Source organism: Mirounga angustirostris, unplaced genomic scaffold (genome assembly GCF_029215605.1).
Source record: "Mirounga angustirostris isolate CCGP_5_RB_7025 unplaced genomic scaffold, mMirAng1.0.hap1 SCAF_2, whole genome shotgun sequence".
NCBI classification, from domain to species: Eukaryota; Metazoa; Chordata; class Mammalia; order Carnivora; family Phocidae; genus Mirounga; species Mirounga angustirostris.
The window spans coordinates 36,827,988-36,847,614 of NW_026991710.1; the positions used below are offsets into that span (position 1 = coordinate 36,827,988).

Consider the following 19,627-nt stretch of genomic DNA (forward strand, 5'->3'; position numbering starts at 1 on the left):
ATCATATTGCAAGATATAAATGTATCAAATCAACATGTTGTATACTTTAAACTTACTAAATGTTGCATATCAATTATAGCTCAATAAAGTTAGGAAAAATGGGATCTATCAAGAAAGGAATAAAGAGAGAGAAAGGGAATTACATATTGTAGGAAATGCAGTATGGACTCTTCACCTAGGCAAGCGCAGAGACTAAATGCAAAAGGATTCTACAGCAAGGGTCACTCAGTGTTGCATGACTATGATACCCAGGAATACACTTAAACCCAATGGGTTAGGATACAACCTTGTAAATAATACAAGCTCAGCATAAAATACTTCATCTACTTTTGTTTTTGAAGGTGCAAAATACTGCTAGCCTTGTAGGATAATTAGATTTCATGAAATGCTCCCACACAAAAGTGAATGATGGGAAGTTTACAGCTGATAAGCACAAGACATGTATATCAAGTCAGCAGCTAGAGAGGTTCACCATTACCCTTAGAACTTGTAAAGCAGTTAATCTGTTGGGGTAACTTTGAAATCCTATGAATACAGTTGTTCTCATCTTTAGGCAACTCCTTTCAAAACCTCCGGTGGCACAGCCTCTCACTACTAAAAGAATAAACTCGACTGGAAAAGCCACCAGCATGTCTTGCAGGATAGTGGCTGCTACTAAATGCTGAGAGTTTACTCAAATACCCTGAAGTTAATTCAAACAAGGGTTTGAAAATGACACCTGTAAATAAATATAAATTGAAGGGTAATCTAAAATGCTACTTTCCAAATACTTCAAATACACATTTATATACAGTACATATAATATACAGATTATATATAGAGAGGGAGAGTCAATCTCAACACCCAGCTGGTATTTAATACTGTTTTGAACTTAATTATACCAAGTATATAATTTAATGTCATTAACCAATATCCAGAACCAACAGACTATATGTAATTAACAAAATTGATTTCAACTAAAATAGCCTCTTCATTATGCCACCTTCTAAGAAAAGAACATATAAACATATAAAATGAGTTCTGATACACAAAGTGAAAATGAATTTTCTATAGAAAAGGAGTATGCGACCACCTTAGCACTGTCTAAATTTAAGCCAGTTTATCAAACTTATATTACTTGTTCCCCCCAAAAAGTCCTGAATTGAGTCAAATGGTTTGTTTTCTTTAGTTTAAAAAACACTCATAAATATGGTAGCCTTATGCAATAAAAATTAACCCTTTTATCAAATAAAGACATAAAATATGTATTTACTATATTCTTATGGAAATTTCATGTAGAAATATTTGATTCATTCATACATAGTTCACACTACCTTTTTTTGCTTATAGAGCTAAGTTCTAAGTACTCAGTGGACATTGAAATATACTTGTCAAATTGCATGAAACAGGTATAGTTTTTATATGTTTAGGAGGAAGGGCTTTGAAGTAAGAACTATTCAAATTCCATCACAGCCCCATATAGGTCTATGACCCAGGGATGTTATTTAACCTTTTCAAATCATAGTTTCCTAACTGGAGTATCAGGGAACCAAGCTCAAGGAAGAAGTAAATAAGTAATGTGTATAAAGCACATCAAAAAATTAGGTATACAGTAAATGTTCTTTTTATTACACGTTCTGTATTTTGAAAAAAAAATCAACTTTTTTCTAAGCTTACAGGGAAAGTATTTAACATCAACATTTATTTATAATATTGTCTCTGGTAAAGGGCATGTATTATACTTTTATTATCTAAGATGTCAGTAAAAATGTTAATGTCATGCGGGAAATGTCAATAAGTATAATAAATGTACAAAACAAAACAAAGACAGCATACAAACCATTTGTATAGTACAACAACAATGCATAGAAAAAAGACTGGAAGAAAATAAATCAAGATTTTATTAGCAGTTACTGTTGGTGATTTTTTTAATTTTACTTTTCTTTTATAAAATTCTTTACCTCTGAACCAAATAATGCAATATAAGTTAAAAAAAAAAAAAGAAGAAGAAGAAGAAGATAGCAGGAGGGAAAGAATGAAGGGGGGGAAATCGGAGGGGGAGACGAACCATGAGAGACGATGGACTCTGAAAAACAAACTGAGGGTTCTAGAGGGGAGGGGGATGGGAGGATGGGTTAGCCTGGTGATGGGTATTAAAGAGGGCACATTCTGCATGGAGCACTGGGTGTTATGCACAAACAGTGAATCATGGAACACTACATCAAAAACTAATGATGTATGGTGATTAACATAACATAATAAAATAAATAAATAAAATAAAGGTATGCATCTAAATAGATAACTTTTTGAAGATGTTTGTTAGAAAGCTTTGAATACAACAGGGCTGCTAACATAGGACTAAATAGCTATTTGAATATTTTCAACTGAACTAGCTATCTTCAACCCAACACAGTCAAGTAAATCAAAACAGATTTGAAAGAGTAGATATAAGAATCCATTTTGACAAATCAGAATTCACAGCCCAGTTCAATAATAGCATTAATTCCTAGATCTGGTACTCTCATACATCACAACAAAAAAAAATGTACACCAAACTTAGAGTATATCAAGTGCATCCTGGAGAAATGTATACTTTCACACCAAATATTACTCAACCAACCTACGGAGTACAAAACTGGAAGCACTTGAAATAAGAGCAGTACTACCATTCTGTAAACACCTGATTGTGAGAAATAAAGGATATATATAATGTTTATTTTAACTATGGGTAGTCTACATATCACATGCCAAGCCTATAACTATTTATTGTCGATGTAGTACAATGCCAACATAAAATGCCTTGTCTTCTAGATACAGCTAAAAACAGCCACAAGCACACTTAACAGACACCCTCCACCCAAAAAACAAAAAGCACAGAAATCACTCTGCTTTCCTTCAAGAAAAGACAATCTTCAGTATTAAAAGAGTGATATGGAATGGTAATATCATTAGTATAGGTTGCAGAGTCTAAAAGACTTGGTAAAATAATGAGTTAACACTGAGAATAGATAAAAGTGTCCATCCAGCCAAATGAAGTTGGTATTAAATGTTTAATAGCCTGTATATAACCTTGAGCCTTGGAACCCAATGACCTGGATACCAGCACTTAAGGAGATAATGAATCTAGCTCAGTGTTTGTCAGAAAATATTACCAAACTTTCAAGTCCTAGTAGAGAGCATTAAAACACTTCTTGGCCCTGAATGAGAAAAGAGTTCTGTTGGAGTTGACCCAAAAAACTAACTGTAGTATGACCAGCAAACCTAGGTGACTTGAACTTGGCCTGAAAAATCCAAGTTCCAAGAAAGAACTTGTTATTAAATTGGTCATGTCAAACTTTTGAAAGTTTATTGTTATCACTGAATTGCAAAATAATTTTCTAATAAACTTTATAATTAAATCAACTCTACTTAGTATGTAACAAAGTTAAAATTTAATATTGACAAGAATAATAAACTTGGTATAATATGACTTATAATTGTAACCACTAACATTTGTTAAGCTTTTATTATATGTCAAGCACTGGTCTAAGGACTTTACATGTATTCTCAAATCCTATAAAACTGGTACTATAGGGACGCCTGGGTGGCTCAGTCAGTTAGACGTCTGCCTTCCACTCTAGTCATGGTCCCAGGATCCTGAGATAGAGTCTGGCATCGGGCTCCTTGCTCAGCGGGAAGCCTGCTTCTCCCTCTCCCTCTGCCCCTGCTTGCGTTCCCTCTCTCCCTGTGTCTCTCTCTGCCAAATAAATAAATAAAATCTTTAAAAAAAAAATTGGAACTATAATAACCCCCATTGTAATACAGGTAGAGGAATGGAGACTCAGAAAAAGTAAGTAATTTAAGTAAGATCACACATTTGGCAATGGCAGTGTCTGGGATTACCAAACCATTTGCCACTCTCTTCCCATCTACATAGAAATTCAGGGGCAAAGGGGGAGAGGGAGTAAGGAGCTGAAACTGATGTTCCAGTGTATAAACTACAATTCTATAGTTTTCAGAGCATCTTTATGCTGCTGATTTCACACATAGCCAGAATTTTAAAAGGGGTTAAAATGACTGATACATGTTATACACTAAAATAAATATTTGTTGAAAAAACTGTGTCAAAGGGGAAATAAAAAATAATACGACCTCCTTCTACCTCTAAAATATAGTGGGCAAACAAGTTCATTCACTAATTTTGTTTTTATGAATAACACTGAATAGTTTTCTTAAATAGAGACTGCTAGACAAAATAATTATACTCTGTATACTTATATCATTACTTAAGCTGAAGGGAATGGAAATATAAAAACTTTACAGTGTATTTTCATTCACCAATATTAAAAGAAATCCTGTGCAAAATAATCTGTGAAAATATGCTACAATCTATACAAAACATAAAATAAATGCATATACAATAGGATTCAAGATAAATTTTACATCACAAATAGGTTTTATATTACATTTGGTTAGTCAATGACTAAAATACCAGTTCAGGAGAACATTATTTAACCTGGGCTTGTGTATTTTCCCCCACAGAATAATCAATGAAGAAGGCTGTGGGTTGCTTAGATTTCTAGGACTTTTATGAATGAAGCTCAGAGCTCATTAGTTATGTGAGTACTCTGCACATAGTTATTTGTAATACAGATATTTTATTTTATTTAACACTTCTTCTGGCTCCAGAAGTTAAATATCCTAAATTCCAAATATCTCTCGAATTACCTTATTAGTTAAATTGCATGAGTTTCCCACTGCAATAAAGTATTTTAAGGACATGTTTTCAAAATTTAGAGACAACCTATGTTCTCTTTATAAACAAAATAAACATGTTCAAGTCCACAACTCCCTAGGGGAAAAAGAAAGGCCAACACTGTGAAAGATCGCAAAATGCAAGAATCTTAACCACTGAGCACTTATGCTCCTATCTTCTCTAACAAAAACCTCTAGCCAAAAGAGAGTCAAAAGTTCATCTCATCTTCTAAAATGCTTGGAAGTACACCCATGTTGGAATGACATAAATGTTTAAGAGCTAAAATGCTAATAAAGGTCCCATTGATAAAGGATAAGATGTAAACAGCGATGCTAAAAAATGTTTTAATTACTTAATACCTATTGAAGGGATCCCAATTTTATGTAAGCAATAAAATACCACCTTCCTTTAGGCTACTTTTCTATCAAACTTCTTTACTGTGCAGCAGATAATACCTTGATATAATGAAGACAATTAGATTTTTGTCTACCACTACAACATGCACTTTCTTTGCTTCTCTGTGAAATGGTTTTCACGGGAAATCCAGCACTATTAAAAAAGACAATCTAACACGAAGGCCTTGTGTGCTGTGTTGTGTCACCATATCTCCAAGGTTCCTAGAACATACAATGAGCACCTCCCCATCAAGCTTGCACCTGTGCAAAAAAAAGAGAAAAAAGTCCTTTCCACTTCTCCAGTCAAAATAAAGTGCAATAAATTGTCTAGTTCCCAGTGAGTGAATTACCAAAAGAAATAGATACAATTAAAGCTGGTCTATTTCTATCATAAGCTGTCAATGATATTCTCCCTAACTCTACAGGCAAGTTTTAAAGCTTCTTGTGTTTTGCCAAAGAACAAACGTTTGCCAAATGATGTTCCTGCTGCCATCCCAGCTGGCTTTTCATTTGTCCAAACAGCTCTCTGGTTGTGGCCCTCCTCGTTTGGTAAGCGTCACTGATTGCTGTGCTGAGCCCATCCTCCCAGCCCCAGTGATATTTGCTGTAGTCCTTGAACTTGATCCACAGAGCCCCCTCCGGAAGCGCACTACAAAAAGCACCATGCCAAATGCTTTCCGGATCCTCACCCTCATTCTCTCATTTCAGAGAACCACGGCATTTCATTCCCCCCTGGGAAAGTGGACTCAATCCCCCTTTTGCACTTGAGGTGCCCAGAAAGGAAACACAATCTCACTCACACACACGCACACGCACAACGTCCGTTCCTAATCTCCAACCTGACAGCAGAAGACATCCAAACTCCAGTTCCCTCCACCCTCCGCTGTTCAGAACACCCAGCAGTTAACTGACAACTGGCGTGGGGGAAATCTGAGGTTTCTGTGAGTCGGTGGACACCTCTTTCCCACCAGCTGCCCTCACGCCCCGGCCCCCTAGGCAGCTCAGGGGGCACGGTGGCCCTTTCTCTCCTTGCCCCCTTCCGAAAACACCCGTAATTTAAGCTCCTGCGCCAGACAGGCACCAACTGGAGATGATCCTGGCGTGCGCCGTAATGCCTCGATGCCGAACTGCCCTCTGTAGGGACACCTCTGAGACCCACATAAGTTAACCCCAGGAATTCCGCGGAAGCAGAGAGAAGGAAGAGGACCTACGCGCGCAGCTTCGGGCTCCCGTCTTACCCCGCCCTCGGCAGAAGGGAGCCCGGCGCCTCCAAGAGCAGGGCAGGGTGTGAGAGGGCAAAATCAATGAAGTTAAGAAAGAGGACTGGTTGGGAATCGCGTGCTCGCGAGTTGAAGAAGACGGGAATCGAAAGGGAGATCACAAGGGACGAAACCGTAAATTGCGTCTGCAGCGTGACGGGGCCGTGCAGGGAAAGCCCGTCGCACTTACTAGTTAACCAGCTCCCGCCCGGGACACCGGCCCCGTCTGGGGTCCAGCCGGGCTCAAACCCGCCGCGGGTCGGCGAAGGGGCGGGAGAAGGAGACGCGGAGACCGGGAACTTACGGAAGAAGATGTACTCGGTGTAGCTGCTCCAGATCTTGTCTTCGCGGTACTGGTTGACGTAGGCGGCGGTGCCCGAGGAGTTACACGCCACCATGTGGAAGCCAGCCTCGGACAGGCGATCGAAAGCCTGCTCCAAGTAGGTGAACTTGAGGTAGAAGCGGGACGTGTACTTCTCGGGCGGCCGGTCAGGGTCGCGGCTCTCGTTGAGCGTGTCCCCGAAGACCTCCTTGGCCAGCGCGATACGCCCGCACACCATGATGCGCGCCACACGCCGGAACTTGGCGTCCGCCTGGTTGTCTCGCACCGTGGTGTACGAGCCGCGGTAGCCGAGCGTGAGGAAGCCCGAGCGCTTGTCCGGCGCGCCGCCGCCGCCGCCGCCGCCGCCGTGCGCTCCCGGGCCCGAGGGCGCGGCTGCGGCCGCCCCACGCAGCAACAGCGCGTCGCTGCTGCCCTGGGAGACGTTGTCTTCCAGGTCGCTCTGGCAGCCCTCGTCGTTGAGTGAGTTCTGCTTGGTGACCTTGGGCGACAGCAGCTTGACCAGGTCGGTGAGCTGGAAGTACTCGGCCTCGCGCAGGAGCCGCTCCTTCTCGGGGAAGTGCTCCGGCAGCGCGAGCTGCTTGTCCCGCAGATAATCGAGCACGTACCTGAAGAGGAAGCCGTCCCGGTCGATGAAGAAGCGCGCCCGGCTGTCCCTGGGCAGCTCTCCTCGGCGTCGGGCGCCGCCCCGGGGGCTGGAGGGCGAGAACATGCTGGCCAGAGTGCTGTCCGGGACGCTGAGCAACGTCGAGTGCTTGGTCACATAGACCTGGCCGCCCACGTTGAGCTCCACCACCTCGGGGAAGGGCGAGGGCACACAGGGCCCCGGGGCGGCGGCCGCAGACGCGCCCGGCGAGCTGGACGAGGAGACCATCTCGCTAATGGGCAGGATGGTGCTGCCGCCACTGCCCGTGTCCTTCAAAGCCATGGTCCCCCCGCCGCCGGCCAAGTGACCCGGGAGAGCAGCACTTTCTCCTTCCACCCTCGGCGGCCCTCGGCCTTGGCGTGTGCCTGGTGCGCCCTCGGGCCGGGCGGCACGTTCCTTCGGCCGGGCGTCCCCGTTCAGGGCTCGGGGCAGCGGCGGCGGCGGCGGCGCCCGGGCTCCATCGGGGGAGCGAAGCGCGGGAGAAGAGCCCCGCGGGCGCCGCGGCGGCGGCAGGGGCGCGAGGAGGAGCGGCTGCTCCTTTGGGGTGACGGCGGGGAAGTGTGAGAGAGACTTGCGAGAGGCTGTTGGGCGGCCGCTCGGCTCCCCGCGGGCAGGGCGGGAGGAGGGGCCGGAGCCAAGAAAACTCGCCGCCCCGGCAGCTTGCGAGCGCGCAGCCCGCTCCGAGCGCGGACGGTGGCGCTAACTACTCCTCGCAGCCGGGGCGGCGGCACTGACGTCAAGCTCCGGACTGGGACCCGAGCCGCAGCTGTCACTTAAAGAGATAGGCGCCAGCCGCTGGCTGCGGGGCTCCGACGCTAGGGGGCGGGGCGGGGGCCGAGCTGGGAGGAGATGCTGCTTGGCAGCCCGCGGGGAGAGCGAGCAGGGAACCGAAAACACGGGGAGAAGGACAGCGTCTCTCCTTCATTCATTTCATTCTTTCCAGCCGTCCGTCCCTCCGTCCCTCCCTTCTTCCTTCTCTTCCGCCTTCCCTACCTTCCTTCCTTATTCTAATCCCTGTTCGCCCAGTAAAATTAATTTGGCTGGGGAGGAGAGGGGGTGTTTGTTTGGGGCGGGCGGGGCGAGGAGGTACGCTTGCATTAAGGTGGGAAGTGGGGCAGGGAGCAGTGGGCATCAGGGGGGAAGGTAGGAAAGTTTGGATTATAACAAAAATGCGAGGCTCCTAATCTGAAATTACTACAAATGTTGGCGTGCGAACAGTGATTGCAGACTACATGGCTGTGAATCTCTTGCGGCGCTTTTACCATAGTTTTTGAAGTGAAGGGAGAAATGCCCGAACCTCTATTGCAATCAGTTGTCATGATTGCATATTTAACTGCATGCGATACGCATAACTGAAGAATCTTTAAAATCTGATTTCGGTTCACAAAATTAACAAAGGATTGTACGTAACGTAACTGTTTTCTTCTCTCGTCTTTTCATTATTTGATTCATAGAAAATGCTTAATAAATGTTTATGGAGGAAAAGACGCAACCAGGGAGGAAACTTACTCCCTGTTCCTACTTTCCAATCCTGATCAGTGCCTTCATTAATCTCTCCATTTTCCTTTCAACTCCACTTCTAACCCCAAGAGCCAAGCCACAAGTGAAAATTATATGAATTTAAGCTCACTAATTTCCACCTGTACGTAGCACAGGTACAGTCTGCAAGATCATCATTATTTGTGATAAAGAGTTAGGATGGAGGCGCCTGCGTGGCCCAGTCCATTAAACACGGACTCTTTTGATTTTGGCTCAGATCATGATCTCTGGGTCATGTATCTCAGAGTCATGATCTCAGGGTGGTAAGATACAGGCCCAGCCCCAAGATGGCTGGCTCTGGGTGTGGAGGCTGCTTAAGATTCTCTGTCTCCCTTAAAAAAAAAAAAAAAAAAAAAAAAAGTTACCTAGGATAGCAGTGCAAATGAGAAATCTCCTTTCTAGTGGCTATCCACCTCCGGCATCCTTTTGTGTTCAAAAACATGAAGAATCATTGATTATAAAATACAAAAGTGAAAAGAGTATACTGTGACACAATGTAGTTTGTTTCTATGATTATAATAATATTACAGATGAACTTTATCCACTAATAGATAAAATAATGTATAGACTTTTTTTTTTAATTCTAAATGCCTACTTAGGATTCCTTCTCTGAATCCACCAAAAAAAAAAAAAAAAGTACTGGATTTGAGATAACAGTACTAACCTCAATTTTTTATAAATAATACATTATTCTTTGGAGAGTTATAAATAATATTTAATTAATTTATCCTTATAAGCGACATCCACAGAAAATGTTATGTCAGCTTTGAAGTTAGGTTACCTGAGTCTGAGAGAACCTAGTGGACCAATGAAGGAACACAACACATATCTTCTAAGACTGAGACTTAAAACTGGGTTTACAGTATGCATCTTCATGCAATCCTCTTATATGAGCCTATTGCCCTCCAAATTTATAAACTGATCAAATTAAGAAGGAGAATTAATTTTCACCTTATTCATTTAAAAGCTAACAGCGCAAAGTATTTGGAATTTAAAATAATAGTTCCTGGAAAATGAATTAATAGGAGCTTTATAACCTTTATAGATGAATAAATAATAATGCCTCAAACCACTACTAATGAAGTCCATTTATCATGAGGCAAATATCCCTAATGATAAGTATGGTACAGACCATAGAATCGCAATGAAGTGGACATAAAATACATATGCGTATGTATTTATGAATATGAGGTCGCCAATATTATCAGGTTAAAATCCATTTTAATTTTTTAATTACATAAAATACGCTTATAAGATAAATGGTCTAAAATTCATACTCTAAATGAATCATCTTAGAAATTTTTTTTTTAAGATTTTATTTATTTGAGAGAGAGAAAATGAGAGAGGGAGAGAGCACATGAGAGGGGGGAGGGTCAGAGGGAGAAGACTCCCTGCTGAGCAAGGAGCCCTATGCGGGACTCGAGCCAGAACTCAATCCCAGAACTCCAGGATCATGACCTGAGCTGAAAGCAGTCGCTTAACCAACTGAGCCACCCAAGTGCCCTCATCTTAGAAATTCTTAATGAATTGCATTGTGTGCTATACTGCTTCTTAAAATAATTCCTTCAGTGTTGATTGAACATTTCTCCTTCATCCCTTCCCTCCCCATATTCCTCTGACTCTCACTTCCTCCCATAACTAAACGCTCTAACAAAACTCCAAACCAAACAAACTGCAGGTCCAGAATGTCTTTCTGCTAGGAATGCCTTCCTTTCCTATCAGTTCCCTAATCCTTTCCCCCTGTTTATCTCTTCCCTGAGGTCTCAGCTTTAATAGCACTTTCTCTGGAAATCTTCGTCTTTTTATGGAAACAGGTGTTCCCTCAGCACTCTGTGCTCACACATGGGCAGGGTTTATCACACTGATGTGTCATTGTCTCTCATTAAATTGTAAGTATGGCATATAACCATATGCACTATTCTATCCCCAGCATGGTGCCCAGCCCATAAGAGATAGAAAATTTCTATTTGTTGAATGTTTACTGCATATAAATATGTTCATATCATGAATGGATGATGAAGTGTCAACTCTGTGCTAGACACCGGGCTACACAATGAGATTGCAGAGATAAGTAAGACTTGGTCCTTCAAAATTCTAATTAGGAAAAGTGAGAACAGAATCTGATCAAAACAAACTCAATCTAAAAAGGGAAAACTAAAAAGATATCTACACTATTGGAACAATCATTTTGATGAACTGAGCAATCAACACAAATACTATACAGGGATACCTCATTTTATCACACTTCACAGATTCTGCAGTTTTTAAAATTGAAGGTTAGTGGCAACCCTGCATTGAGCAAGTCTATTGACCCCATTTTTCCAAAAGCATTTACTCACTTCGTATCTCTGTGCCACATTTTCACAATTCTCACAAAATTTCAAGCTTTTTCATTATTTTTAGAATTGTTATGGTGATCTGTGATCAGTGATCTTTGATGTATTATTGTAATTGTTTTGGGGTGTCACAATCCATGTCCATATGAAGCAGGCAGCTATTCCTCCATCTCTCTCCCTCTCCTCCAGCCTCCCTATTTGCTGAGACACAACAATATTGAAATTAGGCCAGTTAATAAACCTACAATGGCCTCCAAGTGTTCACATGAAAGGAAGAGGCCCACTCTCTCACTTTAAATCCAAAGCTACAAATGATTAAGCTTAGTGAGGAAGGCATGTTGAAAGTTGAGATAGGCTAAAAACTAGGGCTCTTGTGCCAAACAGTTAGCAAGTTGTGAATGCAAAGGAAAAGTTCTTGAAGGAAATTAAAAGTGCTACTCCAGTGACCACATGAATCATAAGAAAGCAGAACAGCCTTATTGCTGATATGCATAAAGTTTGAGTGGTCCGGATAGAGGATCAAACCAGCCACAACATTCCCCTAAGCCAAAGCCTCATCCAGAGCAAGGCCCTAACTCTCTTAAATTCTATGAAGGCTGAGAGATGAGGAAGCTGCAGAAGAAAAGTTTGAAGCTAGCAGAGGCTGGTTCATGCAATTTAAGGAAAGAAGCCATTTTCATAACATCAAAGTGAAAGGTGAAGCCGCAGGCACTGAAGTAGAAGCTGCAGCAACTTATCCAGATGATCTAGCTAAGATAATTCAGAAAGTGTCTGTACTAAACAACAGATTTTCAATGGAGACAAAACAGCCTTACATTGGAAGATGCCATCTAGGAGTTTCATAGCTGGAGAGGAGAAGTCAATGCCTGACTTCAAAGCTTCCAAAGGCAGGATGACTCTTGTTAGCAGCTAACACAGCTGGTGACTTGAAGTTGAAGTCAATGCTCGTTTACCATTCTGAAAATCCTAGGGCCCTTAAGGGCCCTATAAGTTCTCTATAAGTGGAAAAACAACACCTGGTTGAGAGTATAACTGTTTACAACGTGGTTTACTGAATATTTTAAGCCTATGTTGAGACCTACTGTTCAGAAAAAGAGATCCCTTTCGTTATGATTGCTCATTGACAATGCACCTGGTCAGCCAAGAATTCTTATGGAGGTGTACAATGACATTATGTTATAGTCATGCCTGCTAACACAACATCTATTCTGCAGCCCATGGGTAAACTGTCATTTTGACTTTCAAGTCTTAATACTTAAGAAATACTTTTTGTAAGGCTATAGCTGACACAGAATAGTGATTCCTCTGATGGATCCAAGTAAAGTAAAATTGAAAATCTTCTGGAAAGAATTCAGGATTCTAGATACCATTAGGAACATTTGTGATTAATTTGAAGAGGTCAAAATATCAACATTAACAGGAATTTGAAGAAGTGGATGACTCACTTCTGGATGGATGGAAAGTCATCCATCACTCATGGATGACTTGTAGGGGTTTAAGACTTCAGTGGAGGAAGAAACTGATGTGATGGAAATAGTGAGAGAACTAGAATTAGAAGTGGAGCTTGAAGATGGGACTGATTTGCTGCAATCTCATCTTATAACTTGAACACATGAGGAGTTGCTCCTTGCTCCTTTTGAATTAGCAAAAAAAAAAAAAGCTGTTTCTTGAGATGAAATCTACTCCTGGTGAAGATGCTGTGAAGACTGTGAAAGTGGTAACAAAGAATTTATGATATCACGTAAACATAGTTAATAAAGCAGCAGCAGGGTTTGAGAAGATTGACTCCAATTCTGAAAGCCCTACTGTAGGTAAAATGCTATGAAAGAACATTCATTGCATGCTACGGAGAAATCGTTCATAAGAGGAAGTCAATGAATATGGCAAACTTCATTGTCTTATTTTAAGAAATTCCCACAGCCACCTTAACCTTCAGCAACCATCACCCTGATCATTCAGCAACCATCAACATGAAGGTAAGACCCATACCAGCAAAAAGACTATGACTCATTGAAAGCTTAGGTGATGGTTAGTATATTTTAGCAAGAAAGTATTTTTAATTAAGGGATATACACTGTGGGTTTTTTTTTTAGACATGATGCTCATGAGTGCTTAATAGACAACAGTATAGTGTAAACATAACTTTTACATGCACTGAAGCAAACAAAATTCATTTGACTCTCTTTATTGCAGTGGTCTGGAACAGAACCCACAATATCTCTGAAGTATGCCTGTAATCAAAACCATTTTGCTCTAAGCTACAAACATCAGTAGTGCTTCCTAGGCCAACTTGATCATAAAGATAGGTCCTTAAGATCTTCTGTTGCTGTGCAAAAATAAGATATCGAACTTCTCTGACTAGAAACTACGCTAGATCACTTCACATTTCTAGCACATTTTAAAATAACATAGTCAAAACTGTCTCTAAAAGCACAGCAAACTAACCAAAAAGGTTATATTGAGTCCAGATTAAATAATTTATAATTTAAAACAACAAATAAAATATTTCTCCACTAGGCTGAGAATTACTTAAAGGCAGGTATCTTCTTTGATAGAAGAAGAAGAACATAGAATAAAGTCAGGTCAAACTGGGTTAAAATCTAACTTTGTTTCTTGCTAGGTTTTTGATTTAAGCAAGTTACTTAACCCCTCTAAACTTCAGTTTTCTTGTGGATACAGTGGAAATTATAAAGATCACAGACTTCTCACTGTGATATTATGTCCAATCAGAGGCACATTCAAGTTTAATAAAGTTCACGAAATTTATTATGTCTGTTTTACACCATTGTTCTGAGGGATGACAGCAGAGCTACATCCTAACTAGACAGATCTGAGTTCCCAAGCAGATTATTATAATTATATATGATTTTAGCAGCTCCACTTTCCTTTCAATTGTTTCATCCCTAGGGCCTGAGGTAACATAGTCCTACCATCTTGAACATCCCCGCACCATCCCCAGCATGTCCTTTGCTGTCTATAGCCATTTTGTCCCTCTCTTGTTGCCCTTTATCATCCTAGACGCTGATATAATTTCATTGGTTTAATTTATTTTGGCCCTTTTCTTTCTTTAAAAACTTTGTTCAGTCATTTGACTGTGATCAAGACCTTGTATCCAAGGCCAATTGCGATTCTAGTTTTCAGGAACATTTCCTGGTATCTGTTTATCTTATTCAAGGCAGTTGAAAGTTTTACCAAACAAACAAAGAAACAAAATTCAATTATTTGTAGTTCTACGCAAAAAGTCTGAATTCTTTCCTGAACCAGGAGCTCTGCGGTTTTTAGAGCACTGGGCTATTACATAAAAAATATGTCAGCCACACATGTAATTTGAAATATTCTAGTAGCCACATTAAAACAGTAAAAGTGAAATAGGTGACATTATCTTAATAATGTCATTTATTTAGCCCAATATATCCAAAATATTATCATTTCAACATGTTGTTAATAAAAAAATTATTGATGGCATAATTTACGTGTTTCCAAACTAGGTTTTCCAAATATGGTATTTTGCACTTATAACACATCTCAGTTTGGGTATTTCATGTGCTCAGTGGCCAATGTGTGTTGCACAGCCCATCTCTGGAGCATTTGTGAGTCAATACCTACTTGTTTTGAGGATTAAGTAGGATAACATGTCTTTTAAATGATTTCCTTACAGGACTTGTAATGACAGGAGGCTGGAATTCCACTTGAGTGGAATCATTGACACGTGAAATAGGGACCAGGAAGCATCTCTCCAGCCAAAAAAAAAGGAAGAGTTCTAAAAAGAAGAAAAATAATAATATATACTCTATTTGTGGAAGAATTTGGGTTCCTCTTTCACACCTATCATACCCCTATATCATGAAATTGAAGCACATTTTTCTCACACACCACACTTGTAAAAAGGGAGCCAAGCCAAGGGCCAGTGGCCGTCTACAGGGTAAAAGCAAAAGGTTTGCTGCCAGAGCAGGGTCAACATTGGTAGGAACAAGACTGAATATAGGATGGGAAGGACCACCTTCAAATTCAACAATTGCAATAGAATCTGGGGAAAGTTGGAAAGCTGAGTATAGAAACTAGTTCACTCCAAAAATCTCATATAACAGTTGTCAGAATTTCAATGATGCTATGAAATGAAAAATTTTGGAAATGAGTTATTCAGAAAACTCAAAGTATTGATGCTTGATGCACATGTTATATAGCATATTTCTGCAATTTAAATAACAATTTGATAGAAGTTCTTATTCTATATTATAAATTTTACGGAAACACTATTAAAGGTTAGGGTGACACATGGTAAAACTCCATTAAGTTAAATACCCAAAGAAATTAATGAAAGTGTGTAAAGATTATGGTTCAATATATCTAGGCACTTAGTATAGTGTCTGGCACATAAAAAGTGATCAATAGATGTTTGTGAATAAAATCATTTATAAACCATTTTCAAATTAACGTGTATGATGTAAAGGTCATGTTTTCAGAGGTGGCTCTATAATTAATATATTGAATGTGTGTGGAATGCACATGTTGAGGGTAATTTAGCAACAGATGGTCTAGTATTTCATCTTGCCCAACTGGCTGTCTCACTGAAACATTGCTTGGCTCCCCAAAGCTTGGGGGAATAAAGAAAATAATTCTCCATAACCTTAGAACATTCTGGGTAGTAATTTTAGGCTGGAATTTGGGGATAATATTCTGATCCAGATGGATTCTAAACCTTTTCAGATAACATAACCCAGGAGTCTATAACTAGAGATATTATACCCATAATATAAATTTTATCAATTCTGTGCTGCAACTAAACAACAAAACGTCTCACTGATTGGAAGAAGATTCTAAAATATAAGCACGGTAATGTTAATTTCTGATAACTAGTCAGATTTTCCCTTGGAAATGCCCCAAAATTACAAACTTTCCTTAAATTTATTCTGACTAGTAACTATTTATTAACTGATGGGTTTGATTCCATTATCAAAAACCTAATCATAACTGTAATTCAACCATTTCCTATACCTTTTAACTTTTTGTCCTACTTAGTAGGTTTGTCAAAAGGATTATTTACATAGTGACTGGAAGGTGTTTGATCCTCCTCAAAGGAAGTTATGATGGATCCCAAATAGCATTATTATAAATATTATACGTCTCCTGTGATACTTGTCTCCACTGGGAACAAAGGGTGCGTTGGATCTATGAAATTAGTCCTTCAGTCTGAGGCTTGCAGCTTGTAAAATGTTTGATAACTATCTTAAATCTAAAAAGAGGTAATTAAAATTTTAAAATAAATGCTCCCACGTAATCTATTATTAAAAATTATAAATGTAGAGTATAGATGGGAATGCTGATAGTTTGATATAATAAAATATAGTATATATTTATTTACACATAAAATTGACTCTCCTGTCATTGGGATTTTTCAAAAGGATGACTGAACATTTGTCAAATGACTGTGGTCCTTGGTAAGGGTTAATTGTCTGAGCCTGGGACAGTACCTTCACTAAACTGTAAGGTCAGACTGAACCATATGAAATTTTGTAAAATTTTGTAAAAACTGTTGAAAGCTGGTAATGTTAGAGGAAAAGAAGGGAAGATAGTGGACTAGTAGGAGGACCCTAGGCTTGTCTTGTCCCTCAAGCATAGCTAGATAAATATCAAATCATTCTGAACACCCAAGAAACCTATCTGAGGACTGACAGAACAAACTGTACAAATAGAGGGAGAGAAGAGTCCACATCATGGAAAGTAGGAGGTGCAGAGACCTGGTTTGGGAGAGAAAAGGGTCATGGGTGTGCAGAGGGGAGGGAGCCCTGATCACAGAGAGAGGCCGGTACATGTATGAGGGAGAGAGAGAAGAGAGCACAGGGGATGGCCCAAGGAAAACACTTCCCCAAAGCCATTGACTGGGAGAATGAGAGGGGCTGATTTTTGTGAGTTTTTACAACCAGTCTTTGGGTCTCAAAGACTGGAGTTTTAGAGGTCCAGGGTATGGGTGGTATTGAACCTGGTGGGCACTGCAGAGCTCCTGTGGAGAAGGACAGGAAGAATCACAGCAAACTGACGATCCGCTGGGATGCACTGGGAGAGACAATTCTTCCTTCTTGGAGTGTATCTGGAAGAGAAGGCATTGCTTCTTAGGGGACAAAAGAGCCGGCAGATGCCATTGTCTTCCCCAGCCCCTTAAACATAGGGACAGAGACACCCGCTGAGGGCAGCTAACCTGGACATCTGCTTTTTGCTAGCTTTACTCCAAACTCCAAGCTCCAGTGTGTTGGTGGAACTACCCTTCTAGGATAAACCTGCACCTGTCCCAGTGTGGCGAGACCCTCTCCCAGAGGACCAGTGTGGGTCTGTGCCATACCAGGTCCCTAAAGTTTGGAATTTTAAAACTCAGCCACCTGCCTAAGGTAAAACACAGGTGCACTGCACTGCCAGGTGGGCAAAAGGCCAGGACACAGACTGGGTGAAGGCAGGGACCTGAGAGATGCCCGGGACACACTAGGGAAGACTGCTTTCCTGGGAGGGCTTCCTGGACAGCAGTGGGTGTAAAATCTCCTCTCTGGGGATAAGGGAGACAGCTGGTACCATTTTTCTCCCTGGTCCCTCAGCATAAACTAACTTCAGTAAGCAGCATAGTGCCAACACTGGAAGCCTAAACCTCTTACACCAAGCCCTGCTTCCCTGTGCTCGGCAGGCCCCTTTTTTACAAGGGCAAGTGTGATTGAGAGCCAGAACAACAGCAGGCCCCTCCCCCATAAGACCAGCATAAACCCCTGCACACACCAAGTCTGCTAATCATAGAGTGCTGCAAAGCTTCAACTCTAGCGGAAATAGCATCAGATCTCTTTTAACAAGCAGACCAGAGCACACTTAATTAAAACTTGCCACACTCTGGTCAAGGGCCAAACACTCCCTACTGCAGGCAAGAAGAAACTCTGCAGGGGACCAACCTGAGGGAAAGAACAGCCAAAACACAGTAGCAGAGTGCACACAGCATACACCAGAAACACTTCCTGAAACACCAGGCCCTGGACAGTATATGACCTCTTCTTAATAAAGCTGTTACTCTCAGGAGCAGAAAACATAACAGGCTTTCCTAACACACAAAAGAAGACAGAGACCTAGACAAAATGCCAAGATGGAGGAATTCATCCCAAAAGAAAGAACAACAGAAGGTCACAGCCAGGGATCTAATCAAAAATAGATATAAGTAATATGCCTGATTCAGGATTTAAAACAACAATCGTAACAGTACTAAGTGGGCTTAAGAAAACACCAGTGAGTCCCTTACTGCAGAGGTAAAAGACCTAAAAACTAGTCAGACTGAAATAAAAAATGCTATAACCGAGATGGAAAACTGACTGAATGTAATGACCACAAAGATGGAAGAAGCAGAGGAATGAACAAGTGATATAGAAGATAAAATTATGGAAAATAATGAAGCTGAAAAGAAGAGGGAAAGAAAAATATTGGATCATGAATGTAGACTTAGGGAACTCAGTAACTCTATAAAGCATAAAAACATTCATATCATAGGAGTCCCAGAAGAAGAAGAGAGGGAAAAAGGGACAGAAGTTTTATTTGAAGAAATTATAGCTGAAAACTTCCTTAATCTGGGGAAGGAAACAGATATCCAAATCAAGGAGGCACAGAGAACTCCCATCAAAATCAACAAAAGCAGGCCAACACCAAGACATATTGTAGTAAAATTTGCAAAATATAAAGAAAAGGAAAAAATCCTAAAGGCATCAAGGAAAAAGAAGTTCCTAGCTTACAAGGAAAAACAAATAAGGTTAGTAGTAGACTTTTCCACAGAAATGTGACAGGCCAGAAGAAAGTGGCAGGAAATATTCAACATTCTGAATGGGACAAATATGCAGCCAATATCCTGCAAGATTGTCATTTAGAATAGAAGGAGAGATAAAGAGTTTCCCAGACCAACAAAAACTAAAGGAGTCTGTGACCACTAAACCAGCCCTGCAAGAAATATTAAAGAGGATTCTTAGAGTGTGAAAGAAAGACTAAAGGCAACAAAGACTAGAAAGGAACAGAGAAAATCTCCAGAAACAATGACTTAGTAAGTATACAATGGCACTAAATTCATATCTATCAATAATTACTCTGAATGTAAATGAAATCAGTGCTTCAATCAAAAGACATAGGGGATCAACATAGATTAAAAAAAAAACAAAAACCTATCTATATGCTGCTTACAAGAGACTCATTCCAAACCTAAAGACACCTACAGATTGAAAGTGAGAGGATGGAGAACATTTATCATGCTAATGGATGTCGAAAGAAAGCTGGAGTAGCCATACTCATATCAAACTAGATTTTATTTTTTTAACTTTTAATTTTTTTCAAACTAGATTTTACTTATTTTTTTTAAGATTTTTATTTATTTATTCATGAGAGACAGAGA

The 19,627-nt window shown here is 40.6% G+C and overlaps 1 protein-coding gene across 6 annotated transcripts in view; it reads right to left on the reverse strand.

Moving 5' to 3' along the window:
* KCTD8 (potassium channel tetramerization domain containing 8) overlaps positions 1 to 8,018 on the reverse strand; it is a 237,490-nt gene extending 229,472 nt beyond the window's left edge. For 5 of the 6 annotated variants that reach the window (XR_008506602.2, XR_008506600.2, XR_008506601.2 and 2 more), the window contains exon 1: positions 6,673 to 8,018. Coding sequence is in view for 3 of the 6 variants with exons in the window: in XM_045881218.3 (XP_045737174.1) it covers positions 6,673 to 7,636 (964 nt within the window). In the remaining 3 variants the exon portion in view is untranslated. The remainder of the gene's footprint in view (positions 1 to 6,672) is intronic. The other variant, XM_045881216.3, reaches the window with a different exon arrangement.
* Between the last annotated feature and the right edge of the window lie 11,609 nt (positions 8,019 to 19,627).